General features: G+C 53.2%; 1 protein-coding gene across 7 annotated transcripts in view; it reads right to left on the reverse strand.

The window, feature by feature from the left end:
* Nucleotides 1–395: 395 nt before the first annotated feature.
* The window catches only part of NAP1L4 (nucleosome assembly protein 1 like 4), a 37846-nt gene continuing 19532 nt past the window's right edge, over nt 396–18709 (reverse strand). For 5 of the 7 annotated variants that reach the window (XM_081063264.1, XM_081063268.1, XM_081063265.1 and 2 more), the window contains 9 exons: nt 18367–18498; nt 15297–15368; nt 13973–14112; nt 12540–12685; nt 9096–9118; nt 8656–8775; nt 6550–6579; nt 6059–6115; nt 396–1502 (listed from right to left, as the gene is read on the reverse strand). In XM_081063264.1, the coding sequence (XP_080919390.1) occupies nt 1464–1502; nt 6059–6115; nt 6550–6579; nt 8656–8775; nt 9096–9118; nt 12540–12685; nt 13973–14112; nt 15297–15368; nt 18367–18498 (759 nt within the window). In that variant the 3' untranslated portion in view covers nt 396–1463. Of the gene's footprint in view, nt 1503–4300; nt 4335–6058; nt 6116–6549; nt 6580–8655; nt 8776–9095; nt 9119–12539; nt 12686–13972; nt 14113–15296; nt 15369–18366; nt 18499–18709 lie in introns of all 7 variants that reach the window. The other 2 variants (XM_081063269.1, XM_081063270.1) reach the window with 1 other exon arrangement.

Below are 18709 nucleotides of genomic sequence, written 5' to 3' on the forward strand. Positions count from 1 at the left end.
GGCAAGTGCTTGTGCAACAGGTGTTCCTGGGAGAAGCTGGCGCCAGTGGGGAGACAGATCAGATGTGCCTTTCCCTTTGGAGCCTTCCGCACCTAAGGCCACACAAAGCCCAAGGAATGACCTGTCCTGAGGTAGGAGCAAAGGGCTCCCTTGGGGACCCAAAACTCAGCGCGACAGTGACATGGCTTACAGGCCTAGTGGGCAAGCTGAACGCAGCCTCTTCCTAAAATCTGGCTCAAGAGCCTCAGAAACAAAATGGAAAACCAGGAGATGGAAGTCCCGGATCTGACAGCGCCTGCAGCTCTACAGAAACAGTCCCAAAGGGAGGACAACCTTCCCAAGCCACAGAGCCCACCCACCCCCACGATCTCCCACAAAGAAGGACCGCACGGCACTGCAGTCATGTTTCACAACTTTAATAGAATATTCTAACTATTCTGTACAAATTGAAAACACCGTATTCGGTTACAAATGTATCCTAAGTAAGGCTGAGCACTCTGCAGGCCTGGTCGCAGTGTGGACCCGGCGTCTGTACTCCGGCTGCAAGGGACCCCTGGCACACTCGGGAACCCCACACGCCAGCCAAGAACAGGTCGCTCTGAACCCAGGGCTTTTAAGACAAGATGGATGTGGAGCTGAGTGAGAATGGAGCTACTGAGCGAGCGAGACGGACATTTACACTGAGCGGAGGGCGGTGCCGCCTCCCAGGCCGAGGCCCTTCCCACAGAGCCCAGTGTGGGCTGCCGGCCACGGAAACAAGGCCCTGCCTGGCAGCTAGCGGAGGAGGGAGCGTGCGGTTCCCCTCCCCGCAGGCCTCGCTCCCGGAAGGGACACCACCACTTCTGCCAGGCCCTCACAAACATGGGTTTGGAAACTCCGAGGACGAGCGACAGCATGCGTCCCAAGCCCTCACAGCACGCAAGAACAAATAAATACGAGGACAAACCACCCAAGCTCGGCCTCCGCGTCGTGTGCACAACCCCACCCCCACCCCGAGGAAAATAAAACCAAAGAAAGAACACTCTGCGGAGAATGGGACCCTACTCTACAGCTTGAGACGACCAGATACAGAAGACAGAGGGGCTGGAAACAAAGCGCGTGGGTTTCTTCAATGAAAGAAGAATGAATCCCACAGCAGGAGTGGTGCGACTGGTTCCAGACGCCCCAGAACCACATCCCCAGACACCAGCCCGGGGCGGCAGTGACCTTCCACCCCCACCCCATGTGGTCCTCCCGAAGGAGAGCTGGGAAAACCCGCTGAGCTGCACCCCAGGCCGCAGAGCGTGCCGGAACGAAACCTCCTACTTCTGAAATGCACTGTACAGGGTAAGCCAAACAATAAGGACAAAGGAAAAGTGAAAGTGGGATCATGCACGTGGAAACACGTTAGATGGAAGCATGTCAGTGCGGCGACGGTGTGCAGTGTGACGAGTCCTGACAGGCATCTGTGGAGGGGGTGCTCCTCACTGCTGTTTGCACTCGGAGGGCTGGCTGGGCTCCTTCTGTCAACGAGAGAACACAGGGCTTGTAGAGAACCGAGACTCAATCATTAACGTCATTCTAATTGAAAAATAAGGTTACTGCACGTATACCTTTTTTAAACTAACGAAAAGCTAACTTCCCAGTAAAAATGTCAGAGCAGGGCTGCCTTTCTGTTTAAAGACGCACTCGTGAGACCCTCGGATTCACGGTGTATTCAGCAGGCGGCTCTCAGGGCCGGAGAGCGCCTCCTTGGCCCACGGGATCTACTGAACGAGCAGGACAGACCATGTTCCGAAGCTGGAAGGAAACCACGTGCTCTGGGCGACCCGCAGGGCTGCCCGCGGGAGACGGCAGCATGCACCGTGTTCCCTGCCACCCGGACACGTGTCTTCCCGGGGGGCTGTTCGCCTTGCTAAAGGGAGCAAGCCAGCAGAGCCAGGCCCGAGGGGCCGACACTGCAACAACAAATCACCAGAGGCCACCACTCAGCTCCATGGACCAGCCCGAGCCTCCCAGGAGTGTCCCACAGGGAAGCCTGTCCTTCCAGAAGAGGTACCAGGAAGAGAGCGTCCCCCCAACCCCACGGCCGAGGAGCAGACCCACTTCAATGCCACCTAACGGATGTGTCTCACACCACTGCAACCACACTAAGCGCCCAATGAATGCAGAGTAGGGACCAACAGTGGCCCGCGAAACAGATGCCAATTCCACCTGTACGTATGAGCAAATAAACTTACTAACCGATCACTAGGATTTTTGGCTGCTAAAAGTTAGAATATTCCGAGCACTTGGCATGCCTATGGAATCTAAGAAAAACCTGCATTGCAGTTCAAAAGAAGCATCTGGGAATGACCAACACACCTTCTGTGGAATAAGCTGGAGCTGCAGCTCATTCTTTGAGAAATCTCACTTGAGGGGTGAAAAACAATGACACATACAGAATGTATAACGACAAAGTAACGACCTCGGACCCTGGTCTAAAGACAAGCCGGGAGCTTCCAGGGCTGGCCCTGGGCCTCTGCCCAGCACTGCCCAGGCCCTGCGGCAGGTACCCCTGGGAGGGGGGCCATCCCTGGTACTGGCCCGTCACAGGCTCATCCGAAACATTGCTAAAGAGCCCGGGCACCAAAACAACACACGTGACCAGAAATCCTAGCCGAAAAAGTTTTAAACACTGTTGTTTCAAGGGTGACCTGGCGGTGGCCCAGGCTAGTGGCCTAGGGAATGAGATGCCGGCTCCAGGCTGGGTGCTGCGAGGGCAGGAGCGGGGCCAGGGGCATGGACCAGGGGAGCACCATGTGCTTCCGTCAACTGTATTTGCAGAAAGGCAGTGGGTCAGAGAAGGCGTCGCTCTGGAAGTGGCTCCATGGGGTGACACGGTGCAGAGGGGCTGGGGCCGGTGTCCAGGGTGGGGAGGGACTGGAGGGGGGATGCCTGTTGCACCGTCATACGCACACACACGCCATGCGCACAGATGGTGTGTGGTCTCGCGTGCTGTGTGATTTACACCAGGCTGCCTGAGCCGTGTCGTGTACAGTTCTCACCAGGAGAATGTCTCATCTACTCGTGTGGAAGCAACTCCGTAACCTGCGTGAAGACGACTGCTGGAGGAACGAGGCCTCGCTAAACCCAGGACCAGGAGGGGGTGAAGGGACACTGGTTTCTGGCCTGTGACACAGGAAGAACCAACCTGCACCCCGAGTGTCCTGTTTCATGTCACTAAGTTTACATGTCACTAAGGTGACCCTGAGTGCTACCGACTAACAGAGAGAAGTGGTGCTTCACAGCACAAGCTAATAGCCTGAAGCCTAACCGTCATGGGACCAGAGAAGGGTTTTAACAGATGACAACTGCCCCGAGAAGGGTGAAGACAAGCCACCAAGCACCGCCACCTGGCACAGCCTCTCGGGTGCAGGGCCCTTCGTCTGGAGGTGCAGCTGGCTGGAGAAGCCTGAACCCCGACAAGCGCCTAACCTGCCCAAGCGTGACGGTGCTGGGCGCTTACACAGAACCTCTCCTACAGACACAGGCTGAACATTCGTGGATGATACAAAGTAGCAGGCAGCGTGGGGAGGAGAGGCGCTTCGGGTGGGCAAGCCTGGCTGAGAAGCCCACTGGACAGGACGTACTGCCCTCGTTTCTCACCACCGCCTCTCCCCCACCAGCCCCGACACCGCAGCAGAGCTCCGGGGACGCTCCTGGGCTCGCTGCTGCTACGCACACCTACACCGGGCCCTCTTCTGATTCACTCTGAACACACCAGCGACCTCCCAAGGCACTAATGCTCCTCCAAACATGCCAGCAGCTCTTTAGACGGAAAATCCTGGCATATTAGAAGTTCAGTTACCCCTTTATTACCTACTATTCTGTACAATGCCTCAATTTTACAAGTTGGAACAGCCAAAAGGTACAGGTCAGGGGCCGATCCCCACTGCTGCACTGTGTGGGGACACAGGGTAAACCGTGCAGCGTGGCCTCTGGGAGGCTGCTTGTCCCTGTGCAGGCTGCCGGCCTCCCAACACCCTCTCGTTCTGTCCTGTTCCTAGAGGGTAGTCCTGTCATCAAGAAAATTGCCACACCAGTTACATTTTCACTACTTGGTCAGCAAACAGGAGCCAAACACAGTTTCTGTTGGTCGTTTTTAAAAGCATACACCAGACACCTGCCAAGTCTGCTTTCCCGAAAGGCCCATGTCCAGCCTGGCACGAGCCGAGTATGCCTGGACGGCAGCTCCCTCTTTACCCAGTCACAACAAGGCATTCTTACAAAGCACAGATCAGAAAATTGGAAGTTAGAAATGAATGGAATTCCACCTTACCTAGAAACGTATGGTTAACAGACAAAAATTACACCTAAATGGGGGAAAAATTGAAAGCAACTGTCAGCATGAAAGAAAATGAAAGGCACAAAATTCTACAGAAGGAAATAGCCACAATTTCTCATGGTACAAAAGGGCTGCACAATACCGACCTGGAGACACACCCAGCTCTGTGCCTTTCTCACGTCCTTTGCCTGCACACACACGTGACAATCCCCTTTGAAGAGATGCATGTGAAGCAAGAGAAACGTCACGCCACGACCCCAGAGGAAAAGATTCTGGTCCTTTCAAATGCACACAGCTGACAGTCCTAGCACTCCACACCACTCCTTATTTTGAGTCATTTGTCACCTATTCCCAACTAACAAAACAACTCGAAGACTTCTACGAAGGGTTAGTATTGACAATTCTTTACTTTCTGTCAAGTAATTTGTGATCACTTGGTGTTTTCTTCTAGAAAACAGACGTGAGACAGAAGCCTCAGCCAGGAAAGAGAAGAGGATGACACAAGGAAACAACAGGAACGGAGTGCCTGCTGCCGGTGAGACGAGCGAGCCAGAGACAGACAGTGCACGGAGCGTGTGGTGGGCACTGCCAACTGCGAGTGTGTACGTTAGCGCCTCATGGGCAGAGAGCAGCCAGGTCCACAGCTGGGACTCGGACATGGCAGTGGAAGGTGGCATTATCACCCAGTTCTGTCAACTAATAGACACCTGCAACCTCCCTTGCCCACCAAGTGTGGAGTACGGAGGCCGGGCCCCTTACCCGCCGTCTCACACACAGAGCTGAGCACAGGCAGGTGCCTGCTGTACACTGACCCTGTGAGGGGCAGGTGCACGCGAGCCTGTTCCCAGAGTGGTGTTTATGTGGCACACTTAAAAGTTTCAACCCACCTCCCATTCTTCCCCAGGAGCTACTTGGTGAGCACGCACTTGCAGAGACGCGTGCTGTTAATACGCGGATTAGAGAACCAGGGCCTCACAATGGTGCTTAGTCAACACTCCCCTTGGGACACACACACACACCACACACACACGCCATGTCTAGTTCACCAGGGACCCACACCGCCCACCGCCAGGCCAGGCCAGTGTTCCGACAGCCCAGGCTCTGCTGACCTCTGAGGCAGGTGAGCTGTAAATTCACGCCAGCTAACAGAAGTCCTCACCGGAGCTCTTGGACTCACCACTGCGTCCTGTGAGGTGGGCGTCAAGTGGCAAAGTACTGGGATCTGAGCTAAGCTGAGACCAGGCTCATAGGTCGTAGGACTGGGGCTGCCCACTCATGCTTCTCACTTGTTTAAAGCAAAGCTTTGTATTTTAAATTACGAGCTATCCAGACATATATTTGCGTATCCTCAGCCCAAGTGCAGTTGTAAATTACACCTACAAAATTCCATTATTCTATCCATTAAAACCAACAAAAAACCCTTAAAAGTCCCTTTATCCTTTCCGAATCCTAATGAACAAAACAAAACAGTTTATGTCGTCAGTTCACTTGAAAGAATGAAAGATCTGGACAATGGCGTTGCTCACTGACCAAGTTCATGTAAACAAGATGCATCTTGGGAATGAGCTGTCAGAACCTTTTCCTGGACGTTTACACTTAACACTCAAATTATACAGGTGTCAGAATAATTCCTCATCTGAGTGTTTTCCACAAAAAAAGGAACTTTTCTAATTAGAAAGGTAAAGCTTTCAGGCATCCCTCACAGCACGCCTCAGGGTGGGGGACGCAGTGGAGAAGCCCCACGCCACTCACCTTGGGGGTCACCTCTGCCTCGTCCTCATCTTCTCCTTCCTCGTCACCCTCCAACTCCTGTATGAAAAAGCGTGAGCAGGCCTTCAGTTCCTGTGGGTGCGCTGGCCCCAGACTAAAGCAATACTTGGAGTTAGAAGGAGATCGGTTATCACTCTCCGTAATTGCTTAAATCACTTCCTTTGGACAATTATTTCCGGGCTCTTTCTGTTCTTACAGAGAACCCTGAAATAAACACACTGCTGAAAGGGTACGCTACTGACTAAATGATGACTTTCTAAGCTGCATTTTCAAGAGCCAACTGCAGGGTCAAAAACCAGACACCGTTACAGCATGTGTGTGTCCCTACTTGGTTTTCAACAGGGTTCAGTTTCAAAGGCAGCGTCACACAAAACAGGTGTGACATGGTGCCGTCGATTCGTAACCTCTGTGCACACAGCAGAGGGGACCTACCACCACCTCGGGGAAACTGCAGCCCATCAGCTGAGTCTTACCTCCTCTTCTCCTTCCTCACCTTCTTCAAACTGAAAGAAAAGGAAACACATGGTGAGGTTTCTGAAGCACGAGGGCAACCTGAGCCAGACGCCGCCCCTGTCACGCGCCCCCACTGGTCAGGAATGAGAGAGAATCGGCTCAGACTCGGCCGAGGCCAGGTCTTGGGGCCGCTGGCTGCCGGCATCTCTGGGCACCGACACGGCGGGCTGGGCCACATGCTCATGAGCCCCACTGTGAGGAGGACGCGTCTGCACCCCCCGACACTGGGCAGCAGCCGTGATGGGATCGGGCCGTATCTCCGCAACCAGGTGCGAGTGGCTCAGCCTCTGACGGGGAAAGACCTTGCAGTGTCTTGGAGCCAACTAGACTGTCTCGGTCAGGCTGGAACCAGCGCCAAACAGGCGCACGTGTGGACTTCCTGGGGTTCAGGGCCGTGTCGGCCTGGCCCGCTGTCAGTTCTGTAGGGCGTGGCACGGGCCTGTCTCCGATGCGTCTCACACTTGGTAAAGCAGTGGTTCCAATGTGGGGGTGTGCAGCCTCTGGGATGGACAGGACGACCCCGGAGAGTGTGGAAGACAAACCAGAACCCCTGCACCCACTTCGTCGTATAAGAACCCCCAGGGCCCACGCTGTTTCCGACGTATCTGACCTTTACCCCAACATTTATGGGGCACTATTCTAAAAGCTTGGCAAGTGACGAGACCTGTCACCACGAACCTCATGCTAGGTGAGGACGCTGAGCACAGAGGTGACATGGCTGCCGAGTGCTGGGGGGTTCCGATGGGCACTCTGCCTCCACACCGCCGCTCAGCGCAGGACATGCCCAGGGTGTTACAGCGAATTGCACACACATCACATAGCACTTACTGCTCACACGCAGTGTCTACGTGGTGTGGATTGTAAGTAAACACACTTGAGCACTGCGTGTTTCAGTTTTCAGACAGATGGGTGTACATCCAAAGGCACAGAGACCACAGGCCTAGAGGGGCGCTTCCCACTGTGTGTGGCTACTAGACCTTTGGTGGTAAATACAATGCATATTCGGCTCCTCAGCTGCCAGCACTCATTCTGCACCTTCGAGGAGCACAGGGGGTCAGTGCATCTCACCGGCCAGAGCGCAGAGGACAGTTGTACCCTCACAAAGTCCCACCGGACAATGCGAGTCCAGAATTCACGTATCTCAAAGTGAGTCTTAGCAACTCCCTGCTGCGTGCAGAAGTGACCCAGCAGTACCGAGCCGTGTGTGGCCATGTTCCCTGAGCCCCAAAGCCCCTCCCAGCCTGGGGATGGACCAGCCCCCGACTGCAGCCAGCACACGTGACCGGCCCAGCCCTGCTGGTGCAGGGCCTTTAGCACACGGGGAAGGTGTTGGGAGAAGCGGGCCTCATGCCTCGGGCTCGAAGCAACCCGAACCTGCCGGCCCCATCCCCTGCCCGCTGCCCCGCCCCCCACCCCGTCCAGTGTGAAGGCCCATCCTGCCCCCAGGCCCCTGCCACCCTGTCCGAAGCCCCAACAGGCTTCATAAGAAAGGAAACTGAGAAGCCTCCAGGAGACTTAAGAATTCTAAAAGCAAGGAGATAAACGACATCTGCAGCATATTTCCACTAACATACTACAAAACAAAACTTCATCTCCACAATTGAGACACGAGGCAGCAGCCTAAGGCTTGGTTATGATGGAAACTGCCTCAGGTGACGTCACAGGACAGCTGGGAGCTGTGCTCGCTTGCTTCAAGCACAGTCTTCTGTGGAGCACGGCCTCCCCCTTCTTTGGGGCTCGTGCCACAGTGGGGCACAAGTTGGTTCTGCCGATGACCACAGAGCGGCCGGACCTCCGTGAAGGAGACCCCCTCGCGCACGGCAGTCACCAAAGCTCAGCGGCCTGCAGCGGACGCAGCAAAGCCCGGGGTCTTTCCCCTGAGGAGAGCCAGTGGAGCCCCGGCTTGCATGGGGGCTGCCTCACACACCTGCTTCCCAGGCCCCCAGCACAGCACCCCGCGTGCCGGGCAGTGACGTGACAGGTGCAGGCCTGGCCTTCTCAAGCCGCTGCCCACTCAGGAGTGCCCTGCCCCCCAGGCGAGCCCCCGGGGTGCCCTCGCCACATACGTTGTCCTCGTCCTCTATGGCCTCCCCTGTGAAGTACAGCACGGCCCGTGGGACTATCCGCTCCCGAAAGAAGTGTCCAATCTCGAAGTCGGAGGCTAATGTGAACTCGGAGTCTTCGTCCTGAGGGGAGACCTGAGTGTCAGCTCATTTCAGTGGGACAACCGCCTGCCTCGCCCTCACTCCTGTCACCACTGAAAGCCCCCCCGCGCCAGCAGTGCTGGTGACAGCCGTTAAGAGGTTATGCAGCTTAAAGGACACCAGGGAGGGAGCGGGGGCGGGGGGCGCCCACACGAGGAACACATGCTTCTGCCCACCCCTGTGCAGTGGGTGCAAATCCACCTCAGGTTTCCCGCGAGTGCAAGGGTTAAACAAAGTAGGCAGCTACTCCGGAAATAAGGACTAACAGCCGAATACAAGACCCAGGACCACAGGAATCTTACCAGTGATTCTCCATCTCCAGATGCTAGAAAAAGAGACAAAACACATCTGTGTTACACCACCACCAAAAATGTCCCAAGCCCACACCGACGCTCGGCCGACAGACAGAATGGAAGAGCCCGCACCTCGCGCTTGTTCCCAGAAATCACCTGCGCCGTGTGCCTCCGGCTGGACACCCCCACCTCTGCCCAGCTCCCCCCACCGCACTCCTGTGCGGGGCCGGCACCAGCTCCTCACAGACCCCGCAGGACGGCACCAGCTTTCAGAAAAGCTTTCCTACAAGTGCACGGTATTGACGGTGGAAAGACTGCACGCCTGTAAGTGCAGGCTCAACTCGTGTCCCGCAAAACCACACGTGACACTTGAGCAGAGAAGGGGACCATCCTAAGCTAAGTCCTAACTAAGTGTTACTGACGCGCGGTCAACACTGCGTCTCCGTCCACCTGGGAAAGAGGAAGGACACAAAAGGGTGCTGAGCTTCCTTCCTGCAGGATGAGACACATCCGCGAGTGCAGGGTGTCACTCACCCATGCCCCACCACCGAGCCCCTCAGCTCTGCTGGACCAAGGAGAGGCTGACATTTGGACACACACACACACACGATGGGCTAGAGCCCACCATGCAACTGAGCATGACAGCAAGGGCACGGACTTCAATCCATGCCCAGCAAAGCCCAGTGACATCAGGTGAGGCGATGATCCCAATCCCTGAGTTCACAAATGCTGGCTCAAGGCCCCACCTGTCACCAGGAGATGAACGCTGACTGCTGGCCTCATCGTGCCTTTCCATCTCCCACGTCCTGGCTTGCTGCCTCTCTCCCCACAGCTGTGCTAGTGAAATGGCAACGCTGCTCACTGAGGAGCCCTGAGCGCTGGGGTGCGAACACCACCCACAGCAGGCAGAGGTCTGCAAGCCTCGGCACAGAGGCCTCCACGGGCTGTTTACGATTCAGGCTTGGGGACCCTGGCCTGGGGTCAGATCAGCACCAGGACCTTTCTTTCCGCACTTGGCTGCTGCCCCAGTTTTGTGGTTGTAGGACCAAGAGGGCACTGGGCTAGCCAGCTTATACTTCCTTCATTTCAAAACACATTTCATCAACTCTGATGCTTTTCCTGATTACCCATCACCTCCTCCCACTGTCATCCTCTTCGTTTTCACATAGCGTATCACTTGAAATTATGTTTATTTGATTACTTTAAAAATAGCTATATTGAGCTATAATTTACGTACCGTAAAGTTCACCTACTTCAAGTGTACGATTCAATGACATGTGGTACATTTTTTGACTTGTGCCGCCACCACAATAGTTTTAGATGACCCCAAACTCTCAAGCCCACTTAATTCCATTTTATCAATTACTTAAAATCCAGTTTTAAGAAAATTTCCATCAAAGTACCTCCATGTCATGAATTCACACAGGTACCCTTGAAATGCCATGTGAAACTCCAAAGAGGATCTTCCCAAAAAAGGAAACTGAGGCACTCTATGGCTGTTCTTACCCCCTAACCAACACACACCTGCATCTTCTAAGCTCAAAGACAAATCGCAGAAAATAACCATTAGGTTAAGAAAGAACCGAGTGGTGAGGACCAGCTTGATAAATGAGGACGCTAGGCTTGGAGCTCAAGTCAAAATCCAGAGGCTCAGCCTTGAGAGCAGCCCCAATGCGCGCCATCCTGTGGCAGGGCCGGCAGTGCTTTAACTCAAAGTGGTTTTGTTCATGGAAAAGAAAGAGCCAACGTCTTCCCTCGTATCTGTATTCTAACACTGCCAACTGGTCTGGCCTTCACATTCTCTCAGGATTAGAAAATTTCTGAGACTTCCAAAGAATTCACTCTTAAAACCAGTTGCTCAGCCTTTCCGAGCTCAAAGGTTCCATCTTTATTTTATGACCTGGGGGAAACAAAACACAGCAGTACAAGACTGGTTTCCAAGCTACGATTCTGCCCTAAATCTTTAAAAAATGGAAACCCAACTAATTGTGTGTCACCACACATGAATCCCCACTGCCCCAGGTACACAGAAAGACAGCACTAAGCTTATGAGCGGGGTGGGCCGGTGACTCAAGGGGTGCAGTGTGACCAGAGCACAGCCTGTGACGGAGGCCCCGCAGCTAAGTCCACAGGCGAGCCGGTGCCAGAGGCACAAAAGGAGGTGGGAAGCGCTGGCCGTGGGTGCTCGGGCACAGGCACTCCCTGCAGCTTTCCCGGATGGGAGCTCACCTGCCTCAGCTTCCCTTCCTCCACCCCTGGCCTCTGTGAGCACAGCTGCCTCTGGCACAACAACAGGCCCCTGTGGTTAACAAAAGCCGTTTTCCATAAGGACAGGTTTCGCCCACTATCCGAAAGTAGAGCTTTCCCTGAAACCTTTCAGAAGCTGAAAGGCATAAAGCGAGGAAGCAATTACTATTACTTTAGATGGGAAAATTTCTGTGTTCCCAGAACCAAAAAAATAACCTACCAAATAACACACAAAACCTAAAACACTAACATACAGTAAAAGGAGGATAACGTGGCCAGCACACACCACTCTGCACAGTCACCAGGCCGTCCCTCAAGCAGCATACTTTTCATCTTAATCCATTACCAGGTGCTGCCTAGAGACCGCTGTGCTACGAGCAAGACTTACAGGGACTTCAGGAATTTTCAAGACTCTTCTCTCTGCGTGTAAAGTATGAATGGAGACCGCAGGCAAGTGTCTCTCTCTCTCTCTCTCTCTCTCTCCCACACACACACACACACACACTCACAGTCTTTATTCCACTCACTATGCCTGAAACGCTTAATGACATCCAGCCTTCCGCGGAGCGGAGGGAACACCCTGACAAGCTCCCTCAGGCTTTTCTGAAACCTGCAGGCACCTCTTGCTAAGTGACGCATAGAATAAACTGAGTTAAAGCCCAGATGCTTGCAGTCAGTCAGAGCGGTGGGGTGGGTGCTGAGATGCGCAGTGGCTCCAGGAAGGAGCTTGGTGGGGCTGCTCCCTCTGTCACGGCTCATGCAAAACAAATGCTGGACGCTATTTTCACTTTTCACCTTTTGTCCGTGAAAATGAAAACATAGTTTGGGTTGCTTTCGGTCAGTGAAAACTATGTACAGTGGTCCCTCGGTTTTCGAATGTAATCCGTTCTGGAAGACTGTTCAGAGTTCTGAAACGTTTGAAAACTGAGGCATGGTTTCCCATAGAAAGTAACGCTAAATGGATTAATCCATTCCAGACCTTTAAAATCAGCCCCTAAGACTGCAACTTTAGCATGAATTTTACTACCTGATGATACCATAGGTCCATAAAATTTCCGGCATTCGGAAACCGAAATGTTCGTCAACAGAGACATTCCAAAACCGAGGTACCACTGTACTTCACTGGTAAAAGTGAAGCGGTGTGACAGACTCTGAGAAAGCAGGGGGACACTTACAAAAGCAGTATTCACCACCCAACCCACTCACCTTTCAGCGGATTGAAGAAGTTGAAAAACGAATCATTGGGAACCTGTTTGGTAATTGTTCTGACAGTGCCTCGACCCTTATGTTTCTGCTTTTTCTTGATCGTTTTGACCGTAACGTTCTTCCCTTTCTTCCAGTCAATAGTGCATCTACAGGGATAAGAGGGAGATCCCAGATACATACCCCATGAGAAATACCGATTACAAAAACGCACAGTAAGCAAACCACAGCTCCACGCTTACCTTGGAAAATTGCGTACGATCTACCCGCAAGCAAGCACTACACATGCCCCTGAAGTTCACCTGAATTGAAAGTCAGTGAAAGAGAAATGGCCGGCCTGCCACCATGCTGGGAGGGGCACGGTCTCGAGCTTTAGGCTCTGGGAACTGCAATGGCGTCATTGCCCTGAGACTGCACGGATTCTGCAATGTGTTTCCTGTGACCAACCCTGACCAAAGCTGGGCAAAGGAGCCTCAAGAGCCTGTCACAGCTGCCCTGTGCAGACCCGAGAGCACACGTGAAGTCACCCACACACATACCCGAATTCTCAAGGCACCTAACTGAGTGGGACAGATTGTAGAAAGGAAACAAGTGAGCACCGCAAATACTGATGAGCACCGCAAACACACCGGCTGCAGGTGTGCTGAGCGGTCCTGGGGGGGTGCGGGTGGGGGCAAGCATGGCACACCTTTTAACTCTGAATCAGCCTGGACCCACAGGCCACAGCGGACAGCACCTGCTCTAGACCACGCCTCGAAAGCCAGGCCTACTTCTCACATGACGGCTGGCCCTGGGAAGTGGCTCTCTCTAAACTGCTCTAGACACGCAAGTCTAGCAGCACTTGCACTTAATAAAGTTCTGAATTACTCGTATGGGGAGACTTAGAAGGACAAGTAGTTGGTTCCAGTGAATAAAACTGTTTCAATTCAAAGATAAAACAATTTCCCAAATGGTTTCAAACTAACCAAGAGGAATGAACTCCAACCACATTGACTCCTTGGTGACCTACAGCCTGAAAGGGCCAAAGAGCCCCACCACCACTTAAAGGACGACCAAACTGCCCCCATTCCCAAAGCAAGCCCACCCAGTCCTGCCTGCCCACACTGACTTGTTGGCCCATCAGCACCTCTTTGCTGACCACAATGCCCACAGCGTCATTGATGGTGACTAGAGAACCCAATCCCCTCATGCAAAGGAGGAAACCGGGCCACTGTCCCAAACCTGGGCACACGTAACCACATGATATATTTCCCAGCGCCGGCCATCATATCCTCACCCCAAAAAGAAAGACTATTTAATTTTAATCTTTGTCTAGTGGGCTTTTAAGCAGATTAAAGACGTTTCGGTTTATTCCTAATTTCTATCTTACTTGTACACTTGTAAAATCATCTCCTGGTTTTGTTTCAGAAAAAGAAGTTGAAATAGCATTTCCTTACCCGTCACAGTCAACTATTTCAGGACCTTCAAAGGAGAAGGGGTCGGCCTTATCCGGCTCCGACTTCATCTTGTACGTTTTTGTCAGGACCGTGTTAGTAAAGTACTCATTGGGTTCAAAGTGGAACTCTAATACAAAAGACTGAAAACAGAAAGTCAGGTAAGCACGACCTAAAATCTACAAATACCAGCCACTTTTATAAGCCTCCAGGGGGCGCTACGGCAGAGCCTCCGCAAGGGAGGATGAGAGGAAAGCGTGGGGGTAACCGGGGTGCTGTAGGAAAGAAGGGGTTCCCTCCACTAGCAGAGCGGCCCCTCAGCCTGTGAGCCGGCCTCACTCCCGCTCATGCCCACACCCCCACCTGCAGAGGGATAGCTGAATGTCACCTACAAGAGACAAGCGGACAGGAAAAGTGGAAGGGACAGAGGCATATCCCACTGCTCGGGCCTCTCTTGCAAGTGTCCCCTGCAGGATGAGGAAGAGAGAAATGCCATTCCTCATCCTCCACTTGGGACAGGTGCTCTGCAGTGGGGAGGAAGGGAGATCCCAAACCCACAGCCCCCAGGCATTTTGTCTCCAAGACCTGAAACTGACAGCCACCACCAGTCAGCCAATCATGTGTTCTTGGAATTGCTGTGGCACTGGAATGGAACCCGTTAGCCACAGCAGGTAAACAGGTCACGAACAGTGCTCCTATGAGGACCCAGCTCAGGGAGGATGGCACGCACCATCCCACGTAGTCTTAAGAGAAAAGGGAGGGAGGGCAGCGGAGGTCCCACTCCTTATAAACTGGTAGACCTGCCCCACTAGCACAACGACACACGATAGCAAGTATTCTGGAAAGACGGCTGTGTAACAGACTGAAGATCGGAGAGGCGTTTGCAGTCTCACCCTCTGCCCTAACGTTCTAGAACAGGAACCTAGTAGTTCCTTCCACCAGGGCTTTGGATTTCCTGCTCAGGTGCTGCTCACACTGGAGCACACGCCTACTGTCCTTCTAAACCTGTTTTACATACACCCGACCCTTGTACACCTGGGTGACCCTGAGAACAAAAATGACGTCACCCACGTGACAAGAAACAAGCTGGCTCTGCCACCACGTAGGGCCAGGGGCCAATCCCGTGTCTGACTCCTGCACCTGCCACCACGCAGCTCGTGGCCCAGAAGGACCCTGTCACAGACCCTGGCTACCCAGGGACTGTCTTGCTCAAGTCGCCCAGCATGGGAGTGGCCGGCTTGGATTCCTTGCCCTGGCTCCAAGCCCTTTACCCTCAGTGGCCTGACTCCCTCCAATGCCAACCAGGAGCTCAACAATCAGTACTCACCATAGGCTGTCCAGGTTCTGAAAAAATGACTTTGATGTCCTGTAGGTGTTTCAAGATTGGCTCATCATATTCCTAAACAAAGAGAAAAAAGAAATTTCTAGTGAGCTTTGGAAAAACAACACATCCTCTCGTTGCTTTTGAAAACCACATGGCTGCTGCATACACTCCTAGGTGCTGGATAATGAGCCCGGTTGCAATTCTGTTCTTGTCAAATAACGACTCCCAGCAAGCCAGTGAGGTGCCATCCTTCTTGGGCACGGAGCACTGGTTACCAATGCCTGGCATGAAGACAGCGCATCCCACACCATGGGCAAGAGCCCTGACGCTTCACACCAGCACCAGCTGCCACTGTAAACGGGGATCAGAAATGCCGTGACCGAAGATGCTGGTGCTGAGCACCTCTGAAGAAGCTTATCACAAGCAGCACCTGAATCAGCCACTGATCGCGGGGGTCAGTCCCGCCCCCATGGCACGCGGCAAGAAATATCCAAATCCCCTCCACCCCCGGCTCCGTCCTTCAGAGTCAAGAACCCTCCTGAGGTGTGTCTGAGAACTAACGTGCAGGCATTACGTAGGAGCTTCTAACTGGCTACACACCTTTACAAGTGACCGCTATTCAAGCTCAGAAGTTTGCCAATGCATTCGAGAAAGTCCAAGTGAGGAAAATGACAAGACTTGAAACCCAGTGAGCACATGCGAACGAGAGGTGCTTCACCTGTAAAGCAGTCACTTCTTTACCCTGAAGTCTGGGGAATGAATTTAAGGATTTCTTGAGGTCCCACTAAGATCTAAGAATTGAGTCTGACAAATACCAACTTCTCAATTTCAAATTCTTCTGACATTTCAGAAAACAAAACCAGCAACCACTAAGGCACACAAGTCTCTACACAAGAGTAACCAACGGTTTCTAAGGAGGCCACATCGGGCTGAGATGTCACAACTTCAACGCCAGCACACGCGGCCCTGACTGCATGGCACTGACCCGGCACCACGCCTGCCATCCTCCATTGCCGATGAACGTTCTCACGGACGTTTGCCACGTACAGGGCACTGGGGTCTGCAAACTCACTCCGTCAAACCAGCAGTGCCCACTGGTACCCCCCAAATTCACACAATAACCATGTTCTTAACGTGCCCAGCAGCCCCCACACGTCAAGCCCCACCCCAGGACCGAGATTTGAAGCCGCCGTCCTCACACAGAACCGAAGGGCCCCGTGTCAAGCATGTCTGGGATGTGCCGTCTGACCAGGGGACTTACGACTATTATTACTATCAGATCACAAACAGGCAAACGATATTCCACCACTCCATGCCTACTCTAGAAATGCCAACCTGGTTTTTTACAGCTTTGCGACAAAAAGCAGCAAGACCTTTATGGCTTAGGAACTGAGGCACAGCCAGTAAAAGGTGCTGGGAGAACGAGACACCTCACTGGAGTGCAGCTAACTGCACCACCAGCCCCACAAGGATTACTAAGTAGCCGGCCGCACAGCACCACGAGCCAGGCTGCCCAGGCCAGTCACCTACTGACCCCATCACGACAAGCCTGCCATCACACACAGCGTGTCCCAGCCGGCAGCATGGGCCTGGCCTGGGAGCACAGCAGGCCCCCCACATTCGCTGCACCAGAACCTGCAGGGCCTTGGGATGGGTGCCCCACGGACGTGTCAGAAAACCTAACCTATGGGTCTGCCCAACTGCTCCGCCGGCCCGGGTACTTCCAACCCTCGGGGCCCATCAGAATCCTGCAAAAACTACAAACACCTCAAACTCTCAATGGTGAGGGGGCGGGGAGGCACTGACGTGGCGATGCAGCTTTAGAAGGTGCCCAAGTGATTCTTCCAGTCTCGGGGAGAACTACCACCAATTACTCAATTCCCCAGCGCCTTTCTGGCGCGTGGCATATGACCTCGCTGTTTTAAACCCCGCCTGAATTTTCATGCGAAAAGGAGGTTCGGCCAGGAGAACAGGCTGTCCTACACCTCGTATTCCAGTGCTGCCAGTTCGGAAGGAAGGAAAGAGATGCAATCCTTCCCCTTTTCCTTACGTTCGGCCGACAGAGAAGCATTAACCAGGGCAGGGAGCAGAGACAGTAGGGTGGCGAGCCTCTGCAGACCACCACGCCCATCTGCGAGACCTCCTGCAGGCGGCAGCAAAGCTGTGTGCACCCACATGCCCTGTGCCCAGGGCAGAAGCGCCGACAACCCTCTGGAACAGGGCTCAGGACCATCGCTGTGGACTTTCGAGCCATGAAAACCCACCAAGAAGTCTGACAGTGAGACTTGGGCAGGACTTATTTCTGTATTCTGGAAACTTCTACCATAACTCAGTTCAGAGAAAGTCAAATTTATTGCCTTTTAATTTATTCACCATTTCATTATGGAAAGCCTGACAGACCAAGACAAAAACAGAAACAGTGGCCATTCCAATTTCTTTTTTTAAACTTTTACTTATTTTTAAGTGTGTTTTTCCAGGACCCATCGTCTCCAAGTCAAGTAGTTGTTTCAATCTAGTTGTGGAGGGCGCAGCTCACAGTGGCCCATGTCGGGATCGAACCGGCAACCATGTTAAGAGCACCGCGCTCTAACCAACTGGGCTAACCGGCTGCTCCCCAATTTTTTTTTAAATAGACTTTATCAGAAACATGACACATTTATTTATACAACTAGCAAGGCTGCACATCAGGCCCCACCAACGGGGAAGTCTGAGTGTGTGCGTGCACGAGTGTGTGTGTATCATTCATTGCGTGTGCAGGCTCTCCTCACACCTTCCCGCCTGTTCACGACACAGGAAGATGGAGACGGCGCTGGAAGCTGCTCACGGGCTTACTGGGCTGAGGCAGCTGACCTTTCACAGGAGGAAACTGCCTTCGAGTTCTGGCTCAGCGTTCCAGGCTTTTCCGCTAGACGTGCCACAGAAATGAACCCTCCCGGTGAGGACAGGACCACTCACCTGAATGGCGTGTCACAGAAATCGCCTTTCCAGCCACAAGGAAAAGCAGCGAATCCCCAGCTGAGCAGCTCATAAACGGTTTTCAGACTCGAACCCCCCGGGGTGCAGAGGTGCTTACCTGGACCAGCTCACTCAGCATGTCTACATTTCTGAAGATGGTGAACCAGAACTCCGGGATTCCTTTGGGGTTTGGCTCTTCTGCCGTTGCTGCTTCATTTTCTGCTATGACTACTTTATTTTTCATGTCTCCCTGCAAAATCAAACATGCAAACCCGAACTTATCACAACGTAACAAATTAACCCATCCAGTGACTTAATGCAGAACAGAACTTCAGAACACCACACAAACCATAAACCCCTGGTCTTTGAATCTGCATCCCCAAGACCACAGCGCACGCCCCAATTTCAAACGTTTCTGAAGGACAAAGTCCACGAGGCATTCCATCCAGACCTAATTCCAC

The sequence above is a fragment of the Rhinolophus hipposideros genome, assembly GCF_964194185.1.
Source record: "Rhinolophus hipposideros genome assembly, chromosome: 10".
Taxonomy (NCBI): Eukaryota; Metazoa; Chordata; class Mammalia; order Chiroptera; family Rhinolophidae; genus Rhinolophus; species Rhinolophus hipposideros.